The 11,477-nt window shown below is 30.7% G+C and overlaps 1 protein-coding gene across 1 annotated transcript; it reads left to right on the plus strand.

Moving 5' to 3' along the window:
* The first annotated feature begins 6,763 nt into the window (after window positions 1–6,763).
* LOC100788197 (patellin-3) lies at window positions 6,764–10,424 on the plus strand. Its single transcript, XM_003532165.5, has 4 exons — window positions 6,764–8,269; window positions 8,547–8,671; window positions 8,772–8,907; window positions 9,827–10,424. The coding sequence occupies exons 1-4, from the start codon at window positions 7,061–7,063 to the stop codon at window positions 10,082–10,084; spliced, it is 1,728 nt and encodes a 575-aa protein (XP_003532213.1). The 5' UTR covers window positions 6,764–7,060; the 3' UTR covers window positions 10,085–10,424.
* Window positions 10,425–11,477: the final 1,053 nt, after the last annotated feature.

Consider the following 11,477-nt stretch of genomic DNA (forward strand, 5'->3'; position numbering starts at 1 on the left):
TTCATTAAATAATTTTATCACTTAAAAATAGATATAAAATAATTTTTATTTCTAAATATATTGATTAAATTTGAGCATTTTTTATTAATATGGGTCAAAAAGGGAAATAAATGTGGATAAGTAGAAAACGCGTTGACCGATCGGGGTTTGATCCGGTCGGCCATAGCCGACATAGAGCAGAGCAACACCGTCGTTTGATTGTGATTGGCAATTAGCTAACTGACACTCCTTTCCTCAAACACTATGGAATCAGTTACTACTTACTGCTGTTATTGTAAATAGTAGTAAAAAATTATGTATTATTTTTTTATTAAAATATAATTTTCGTCTCTAATTTTTAAAAAAAATTCGTAACAGTCCATTTATTTTTAATTAATATATTTTATCTTTTATTTTTTTTAAATCTCACTATTTTAGTCTTACATCTTTTAATTGAAACATGTCTTTTTTACTTTTAAAAATATTGTAATTTTAGTTTTGTGTGATAGATTTTAAATGTTAATTTATATACTCAATAAACGTTCTTATTTATTATCAACTTAATAAATGTTTTTTAAAAATTATTTAAATCCCAACACACTTAATTTATTAAAAAAAATAAAAAAAAAGTATAGAATTAAGTCTAAAATTAAATAAATGATTAAAATTATATATTTTTTAGAATAGGAGATTAAATTTTTTAATTAAAAATTAAGAGAATTATAATTATAATTTTTAAAAGTGAAAGACAAAATATTTCAATTAAAAAAAAATTAAAATTATAAATTTGAAAATACAGTAAAACGAAAATTACATTTTAATCTATTTTATCCTAATGTTTTGATTCATTAGGAAAAACAGTCTTATTAATTTGGAATTTAAAGAAAAACGTAAAACCTGATCAATTATACTATATATAATTATTCTTTTTGTCACATTTTAATTATAATTTTAGAATGTTTTATGGCTCAAATTATTTTTCACAAAAATATTAATTATTTTTCTATAAAAAAATTCTCAAGAAGAAACATGGATAAATGTATATTAGTATGTAGTAAAATTAAAACCACTAAAACTAAAAACAACATTTTAACTATATTTGGTTATTTTATTATAAGAATTGGTATAATTATTTAGTATTTTTTTATGATTTTTTTTCCGAATAGTATTTTTGACGACATTGCTAATCAAAATATTGGTTAAGGAATTGAAAATAACGTGAGGTTGCATTTAAGAATCTTAGGAAAATGTATCATTATGCATTTTAAGTAAAAAATTAATTTCTTTGACAAATATTAATTCGCTAAGGAAAAAAGAAAAAGAGCAAAATATTTAATTTAAATACCTAATTTTTTATAGTTTTTAAACATATTTTTATATAATTTTAAAAAAAAAATATTTTTCAAATTTGTTAACTAATGTTGTTAGAGTACTAATGATTAATGAGAATTATTTTTTAAAATGTGTGTATTATTACCTTAAACAATTAAGAAATGTTCAGCGTTATTGTTCTCAATCTATGTGCAACATCGTCACACTCACACGTTTTCACCACATGCGATTGTCAGTCATCATGTGTCATCTCTCAATTTTTCATGTTCTTCCCACTCATTGCCCAATCATTTGCTTACATTTATTATCTTCACCTATGATATGGTTCACTTTTTTTTCTTCTCATCTTTCGTTATGGGTCTCTTGACTCTCTCTCTCTTCCATTCATTTGTTTTGAGTCCAGCCTACACGGCTTGTATTTTGTCTTAAATTTAATGATAATTAGTTAAACTTGTCCTCAAGGGCTGAAAGTATAAGATGGTCATAAATTAGTTTTCGATAAAAATTTAATTTTTTTCTTAAATTTATAAAAAAGTGTGATAAATTAATCTTGTAGTTAATTTAATCATGAATTGATATATAAATTTTGTTGCTTAATATTAAATTTATTCTCGAAAATTATAACTTATTATCAAATTATTTCTTAAAAATTATAATTTAATGACAAAATAATTTCGTAAATTTAATGACATAATTAATTTGTCACACTTTTTTTCACATTTAAGAATTATATTTGTATTTTTTTAATTTTCTGAAATCAATTTGTTACTCATCATACTTTTGAGGATGAATTTGAATATTTATCCTAAAATTATATAAAAATCATTAACTATGATTAATATATACTAATTTAATATAAATCATAAATTTTGTATTGTTGTCAAAAGACATTTATTTTTAAAAACGAATCAATACTCTAGTTATTTTAATCAAATGTTATCAAATCATGATTTATATTTGTACGTTTAAAGATTTCAAACAATGCATTCACATGATGATCCAATATAGCAGTAATGCATTAAAAACCTTCATTAGCATTTTATGTTTGAGATTATTTTTATGTAGAAAATGTTATTTTAGGATTTGTCAAAGTCATATGAAGAATAAATGAAATCCATAGTCTAAAAGATGTTGATGTAGACTTATTATGATGAAAGCAATGACTTTCTTACTCAAGTACAAGACACATGATCTTATTATCATGAACTTTGCATGAAAAATGGACGTGCATTTATTACAAACATGTTTCAACAAATTCAAGAAGAAACTTTAAACAACGAACTATCTACGCAAACTATTCTTTCTTGTAAAGCTTTACGTAGTTTTTTCTAAAGATACAAAGCTTTCAAAAACCTTGTATATCATGTGAGAAGAGACTAAAAGTATGAGTGATATATTTGTCTATTAAATGATCATACTTTAGTTAGTAAACAAACTTCCAACAAATAATGTTGATTTGTTTAGAGCTAGCAGTGACTTGATAGGACAGAATATTAGGATTTAAGACAAGTTTCGGATAGAACTTGCAAGTGTAAGAGATAAAAGTGATATTAAACAATATTTGTAACTTTGATAAATTAGTAAAAACTTGATGATTGCCAAGAATTGAATCAATATAAATTTTTAGTGTGTTTTTTTCATGTTTGACTTTGAAAGGATTTTGAATTTGTTTTTAAATTTTATATGTTTTTTTGTTTTTCAAATAAAAGTTTTTTTTCTCATTGTCTAATACAATTTGTATCAAAACCTCTCTAAGTGTTTTAGAGATTTATATTCATAATACAATAAACATGTTTTTTGATTTTAAGAAAAAAAATAAATTTCTAAAAACATAATTCAATTTCTTCTCTTACGTTATTTGTTTATAAGTGTATTTATCTTAATTTAATAAAAAATTAAGACTAATATCTCACTATACTAAAATTTATTTGAGAGATTCGTTTGTTCTATAGTATTTTTTTTTATACACACAAATTTGGAGATCGAATCTCTAACTAATAAGGAGTAAGATTATTTATCTATAATATTGTCACACTGTATTAGTAATATAAAATAGATATACAATAAAACAACATAAATCATTAAAAAAACAAAAAAAAGCAGCATAAAAAATATATTATTGCTGAGTTTGTTTAAATTAAAAAAAAAACATCTTAAAAATAAACACTTTTAATATAAGTAGTTTTTTAATAAACATATAGAATTTACTTTTTAAGAAAAACAAAAAACTATTTATTTTAAATAAAAATACTTTAGAGAAACACAATATAAAATAATAAAACTGTTTATTTTATCAAAAAACACTTATTTTAAGAAAAAAATTTAAACAAAGGATGACCTTGCAACTTTTCTTTGTTTATTGGAATGCCATGATATGAGATTACCTCCAAGGAAGGTGCATGATATTATTGATATATGCTGAAGTTAAGGTTTTGTCATCACTCATCAGCATTGCCACCCCAATCAACATCTGCAAAAGCAGGAATATGTATATATGTGGATTTTGGTGTTTGAAGCATGACACCAAAGTTGATAGTGTTTTTAAGTAGCAAATGAGGTGTTTTAAGTGCTGACTGCCAAAGACGAAGTGCAGTAAGCTTGTGCATGAATTGAGAGTTTGTTGATAGGGAAAGATAAGTCAGACCTTGTTAGATTCTAGCTATTGAAAAACACCAACCATTTTCCTATAAAAGTTATCATCTATACGGCAACTTAACCATCATGGAGTCGAAATGTGGTTGTAGAGGAAAGTGGCGTGGAAGATGAATATTCCAGCCTCTCTATTTCTAAGTGCTTAGATAGGCAGATCATTGTTTGTGATGCGACGATAGTTTTGCGTCCGGTTGTTATTCTTTCGGCATGGAGAGGAAAAAGAAAAAGTACAATTAGTTTAACGGGAAGGATTCAACAATACGCAGTTTACACATACCCCACGGTACATAAATCATGTATCACATTTATTATATTTGTTACAATGAAAACTTTAGAAGCAAATCGATCTCGTAAAATTTTGATTTAATTCATAGTTAATTTTAATTAAAAATAATTAGATTTTTTAATTTTACTGTTGTTTTTAATGGAAAAATAAGAATTTTAATATCATTTTAATATTTATTTGACCAGCAAAAAGAAGGAAATTACAAGTGTTTTTGAAGAATGTTGAACCCGTCCAAGTCTAGCGCAAAAAAGACCCACGAAGAAGCCTAAAAACGTGTTTAGCGCAAATTCCAAGTTAAACATGTGATCACGGTCATACTTGCTAAGCTTAGAAGATTCGCTTAGTACGAGATTTGAATTTTAAGTTACCTTGTACCTATAAAAGAAGTATCTTAGAGGAAAAAGACACACTACTCACAACTCTTCAATGAATACATTCTAAGTCTCAGTATCTAAAATAGGAGAAATCCTTTTTATATTCATTATCCCCTTCTCCTCCTTTATTCATCCCTCTTTTTCTTTTATCCCCATCAACACCTAAAGTATAAAAGTTCTCATGACTACTAAAGGTTAAACCCCATGGTTAGGAATAAAGTGATGTTTGTTTAGCTTGTTTCATGCATCTTTATTTTTAATGATTTATTATTTTATTTTTGTAAAGGAATTTGGGAGATAAAATATATAAATTAGGTTCTTCATGCAGAAAACTAAAGATTAAGTATCATAATATATGTGAATAGAAACCGAGATAACATTAATTAGAGAAAAATGATTAAAGTTGCATCACAAGTAGTTTTAACATATTAGGCCCCAACATATTTTAAATTTTGAATTTATCTTTAAGCATCCAAACATATTATCATTATCTTTATCTTTTACCTTAAAATCTCTAATTTATTTTATCTTGTACTTTTTTATCTTTAAATCTCTTATCTCTTTAAATTTTTATCTTATTTTCTATCTCTCTTTATCTTTAATTTTAAATTTCTTATCCTTCTCATCCTTTACTTTCTTTAAATGTTGTATCTACAATTCATTATCTCTTTTACTCTTCTCTTACTTTAAAATTGGGATACACATAAACTCAAGTACGAACAAAGTTAACGTGAATTTGACACTCGAACTTTGAAGTACTTATGACAATTTGATGTACTTGCGAATGAGTTAACACCTAACATTGGTTATCACCTTAAAAGTATATTTTTCCAAAACTTGATTAACAAATTTAAGACTCTTTTTTTTACTGCATACTCTTTCTTATATTGTCCAAACTTGATAGAGTAACAAATTTAAAAAATTACTCTTTACTTTAACAAGTTATGTTAGATATTAATTTTTGTCAAGAATATTTAAAAAAGATAAAAGAGTGGAGAGTAAAAGGATCAAAAACAGAAGTTGAGAAAATCATGGGCCATCGTGTTCTATAGTTGAGCCCACTAGACAATTGCAAAGAGGTAGGGGCTAAGTTCTACTATTGGTAGTTGCCAAGCATACATACATAGCTCTATCCTTTCTTTTAACACCGTATTTTTTTTAAGATAAGAGGGTATTGTTAAGGGACCAAACAAAAGTGTTGGGTCTTCTTATCTAGTATATATTGACAGAGAGCACGTGTGTATGATCTGGATGATCCGGATTCCGGTCTTTGATGGGAATTTCTATTCTCACCTCCAAATTTGTTTATTGACATCTCCTAAGTGTGTTTTAAATTTTATTTTGCAAAAATATCCTTTTATGGAAACATGATTTCGTTGAAAAATACTCAATGGAAAAGAGGGAAAGTGGGGTGCTGGGAAGTGAGGAGTGAGGGGAAGGGGAAGAGGAAGGGGGTGTAGGAAAATAGGAAAGGGCAAGAGTGTCTTTTTGTGTATTTTTGAAAAGTAAAGAGTTGAGGATAGCAAAAATGGGGGGAGAATAACAATTCTCTCATTGGGGCATTGGTTGGTGGTTTGATATTCTTTGGTGCTGTGTCCATAAGAAAAAAATGAACATTTAATCAGAACATGGATAGTGGAATGTTTTATTCTTATTGGCAAAATAAATCTAATATCTTGGTGGTCGTGTGGGCCTAAGTAGAACGCTTTAATGGCCTGGATGGAATCATAGGTACAGCTAGACATTCACAAATGACAACAAAACAGAACACAGACAGAAGCATGCAAAGTGCAAGTGTGCAACGCATCCTTGCTTGCTTTTAGGTAACAGTAACAATAATACCGTAGAAGTACCAATCACATTCTCATCAATTTTTAACGTTATTCCTTACCATATTTTGTGGTTGCGTGTATTTATCATATTTTTATTCTGCTTAATCAAAGCACCATTCTTTCCACCAAAAAAAAAAAATCCTTTGAGCTTTTTTTTTCTTTCTCCACACTCAAAAATGGTATTTTTGGGTAAATTTAACGAAATGTCACAAATTGTTCATGACATTGTATTATTATATTAATGTTGTGGTTAGAATAAAATAAATTTAGATTGGTTGAAAAGGAGTGAGTTGGGGTTGGAAAGTGAAGGGGTGAGTAACTGGTAAGTAGGACCATGATACGTTGGATAATTGAGAAGGTGTAGCCGGCAAAACCGCCGATGATTTGCCTAATTACAACGTTACATTACCAATGTACAGAACAAAACGGGTCCCATCTTTTACGTTAAGGTTCCCCATTCCTAGCTGGCACGACACGATCTTCTCTTACACCCCCTCCACTACACTACACCTTCATCACTCTTTATAACCCCTGTCTCCCTTAAACACCCCCTTATCTCACATTCATACCCTATTACTCCTTATTCATTCACCACCCTATCCAACATGGCTGAGGAGACTCCAAACCAGACAACCACACCACCCCCTCCTCAAGAGTCAGTGGTGCAAGTGGAGGAAGTGGTGGTAACCGATGTTCCACAGCCCGACAAAACAACAACTACAGTTCCAGTTGAAAGAGATTCGCAACCTCAACCTTATGAGCCAGAGAAGAAGAAGCCCGTTGAGGAAACCGTCACTCTCGAGACTCACCTCTCCAAACCCAACAATGCTGACCACACCAACAACATCCCTGAATTCATTGAAGAAAGCACCAAACTTTCTGACCTCCCAGAAAACGAAAACAAGGCTCTCCAAGAGCTCAAGAAGCTCGTTCAAGACGCTCTCAACAATCACCACTTCTCTTCCAAACATGATAACAAGAAGCCACCACAAACAACTGCTGCTGACAACAAGGAAGAACAACAACCACAAGAAGTTGTAACTGAAACTAAACCTGATGCTGCCCCAGCAAAAACCGAAGAGGAGCATGTTGAAACAAAGAAGGAAGAGGAAAAGGAGGAAGAAGAAAAGGAGCAAGTGACAGAAACGAAGGAAGAAGAAGCTGCGGTGGATGATGATGGAGCAAAAACTGTGGAGGCCATTGAAGAGACCGTTGTTGCTGTTTCTTCTACCGTTCAGCCTCAAGCTGAAGAGAAAGCTTCAGAACCAGAAGCCACCAAAGAAGAATCTTCACCGCCACTTCCACCTGAAGAGGCTTCCATTTGGGGGATACCGCTGCTTGCAGACGAGAGGAGCGATGTGATTCTGCTTAAGTTTCTGCGCGCGAGAGAGTTCAAGGTGAAGGAGGCATTCACCATGCTGAAGAACACGATCCAGTGGAGGAAGGAGTTTGGGATGGAGGAGCTGATGGAAGAGAAGCTCGGGGATGAGTTGGAGAAGGTGGTGTTCATGCACGGCTTTGACAAGGAGGGTCACCCTGTGTGTTACAACATATATGAGGAGTTCCAGAACAAGGAGTTGTACAAGAAGACTTTTTCTGATGAGGAGAAGAGGGAGAAGTTCCTGAGGTGGAGAATTCAGTTCCTGGAGAAGAGTATAAGGAAGCTTGATTTCAACCCTGGTGGCATATGCACCATTGTTCATGTTAATGACCTCAAGAACTCTCCTGGACTTGCCAAGTGGGAACTTAGACAAGCCACCAAACATGCCCTACAATTGCTTCAAGACAATTACCCTGAATTTGTTGCCAAACAGGTACTCCCTTGCACTTCTTACAATTCATTGTTGGAATTTCAAAAGTACGAGTAGTTAGTATTCTAGATTGAATAGAGAAGAGATATATTATATATCCATTGCATTGAGATTTTGGGAGGATTTGTGGTCTTGGTTATTAGCTCGTTAACTCTTTTGGGTGCTCCTAAGGATTTGAATGATAAAGTGCAAAGATTGAGATTGAGATACAACACATTCAATGCACATGCTAATCAAATTCAGATGTATGTTATTCTAATTTTTTGTTTTATTGGTTCAGGTTTTTATTAATGTGCCTTGGTGGTACCTGGCAGTGAATAGGATGATAAGCCCTTTTCTTACTCAGAGGACTAAAAGCAAGTTTGTCTTTGCTGGGCCTTCCAAATCAACGGAAACCCTTTTGAGGTGAGGACATAAAGTTTCAATTTTTGCCCTTTTTCTTTGTTGTTTTTAGTTTGGTTTGTTGATAATTTTGATTTTGATTTTTGTCCCTTTGCACTTTCAGATATATAGCTCCGGAGCAGCTTCCGGTGAAGTACGGTGGACTAGGCAAAGATGGGGAGTTCGGAAATACCGATGCTGTCACAGAAATCACAGTGAGGCCGGCAGCAAAACATACTGTGGAATTTTCAGTTACTGAGGTTAGTTTTGCTTTGCTTTTTTGTCCGAGTTTATTGGTTTTGAGAATCCAAAGAATGAAGCATTGGAATGGGGGAAATCTTTCATAGGATTCCTTTCTGCTCAATATTATTATTATTCATTGTTTGCATATTTCTCATATTTTATGCCACAAATTGTGCTGGCCTGAAGAAGAATTCAGGAGCAAATAAATAAAATAAACACAGAAAGGGTATACTCCAATTGGGAAAAAGGAAAATAAACATAGAAAGCAGTTTCTTTGTTTAGCTATCTGTTGCTGGGAGGTCGGAATATTTAAATTTTATTTCATATAATTCTCATTTCTCAATATTGCAATAGCCAAATTTCTTCTCTCTGTGTTTAGCAAACCAATAAAATGTGCGGACCACTTTGACGTTTGATTAGTTAGGTTGTACAAAAAGATAAAGTAACCTTGAATATTAAACTTGTCAGATATTTCAATTTTACCTCAAAATGATTGATGAGAGAAATTCATGTTAAATCAAGTGCCACCAACATTTAGGAAGGATTTATAACCATGGGAAAAACATTACACAGAAAAAAGAAAGAGGCAGTGGGTTCAAGAGGAGAACAAAAGTCCTAAAAGGACAAAAAAAATTCAACAGCCTATAACCTCTATCAAGTCTTGATAACTACCTAACGATGTTGATTTTGACATTAATGTCCATTCATGTATAGGGTTACATATTTATGCTCGACATCTTTTAGTTATTATTAGGAGCAGTTATAGGACTTTAACTCTGCAAATTAAAGCCACGTGTGGCAATTAAATCCTATACTGTAGCTTATTATTACAATTGATGAATAGATAGAAGACTTGACGGGCAAGCTTGCCTTGATGTATATGGTAGAATGGTTTTTTAATGTTATTTATTAATTTTTGTGTGTATGAACGTGCAGAACTGCTTACTCTCTTGGGAGCTCAGAGTAATAGGATGGGAAGTAAGTTATGGCGCAGAATTTGTGCCAAGCTCAGAAGGAAGCTACACAGTAATTGTCCAGAAGGCTAGGAAGGTTGCTTCATCAGAAGAACCAGTTCTTTGCAACAGTTTTAAGGTTGGTGAACCTGGGAAAGTTGTTCTCACTATTGACAACACAAGCTCTAAGAAGAAGAAGCTATTGTACCGCTTGAAGACCAAGCCTTCCCTCTCTGACTAAAATCATTATTGTTATGTGTATGTGCAAGTGGGAAGAGGAAGATCACTACCTGAATTGGTTGCTTACGTTCCTGCATCAACTTTCCTGCTGTTCATATATGAATATAAAGTTTTTCTTTTTTTTTGCCATTTTGTTTCAATGATTATTATGTTTTCTACCATATTATATAATTTTATATATACCTCTTTCTGTGTTTTTGTTGGTATGATTATTTTAATAGTTGTTGTTATCACTGAAGAAAAATATCAAGCTCCTTTTTTCAAATTGGGGGTATCTTTTGAGTTGTTGGCTGTTGCCCTATCTGTATGTTATAAATATAATGTAAAATTTTTGTGGGGTCTCTCTCTATCTCTGTCGCTCTGTCTGTGCCTAAGCACGAAGTGAGTTTGAGAGCTGTCATGATCCGTGTTCCCACCAGGGAAAAAAAGCGATGTGAATGTTTATCATGGCTCTGGACTTCTGTATTAATATGTCACATTGTGGTTGAGAACTTGAGATTTAGATCAGCTTTGCTTTGCTTTCTTGCCTCAACCAGGAAGGAGAATTGGAACTTTTGTCTGTCTACTTAAACACAATATCAGTTTGGTGTGCATAAAATATGGAACTACTAACTAGTAATTTGTCTGCTCTTAATAAAAATTTTAAATCAAGTTTTTAGTCAATTATAAATAACATTCTAGTTAAATTCTTAGTTTATTGTATGATGACTAAATTTCACTGACCAACTTAACTGTTGAAAATATTGTCCATGAGTCGACCTAAATTGTCTCTTCTCTTTTGAAAAAGCAACTAGGTCCCATTAGATATTTAGAATTGGAGAGCTGGAATCAAATCTTAAAATTAGATCTAAACAATTCCATTTTGCTGCACACATTAAAATTTAAAATTTAATTCTAATTTCAAATTCATAAAGAAGTTAAATAAATTTTCCTAAAATTTATAAAGAAGTTTATTAGGAGACTAAATTATCATTCTACTTTAACTTTACAAAATATTCACTTTAATCTTTACTTTACAAAAAACTATTCATTTTAAAAATAAATAAAAAAATCCATTTCATCTTTCATTTCCATTTTATAGGAATTTAAGTGAATAACATTTTTCAGCTAAGAAACTGAAATAAATCCATTTCATCTTTCATTTCCATTTTGATACTTTTTATTATTTTCCATTAAGAATGTTAGTATTCTATTAGTATTTAAATTTTAAAATAATTAATTTAAAAAATAATAAATACTTTTTTGAAATCATAATTAAAAATAATTTGAAAAACAAAAATAATATTTTTTTTAAAGAGAGAGAGAGAGAGTATATTTTATTGTTCATCTATTTTTTCTATAGCCATTGCCATACAAGTATTTTTGCTGTCACCAACCACATACATTGTGGTGGA

This window comes from Glycine max, chromosome 8 (genome assembly GCF_000004515.6).
Source record: "Glycine max cultivar Williams 82 chromosome 8, Glycine_max_v4.0, whole genome shotgun sequence".
Taxonomy (NCBI): domain Eukaryota; kingdom Viridiplantae; phylum Streptophyta; class Magnoliopsida; order Fabales; family Fabaceae; genus Glycine; species Glycine max.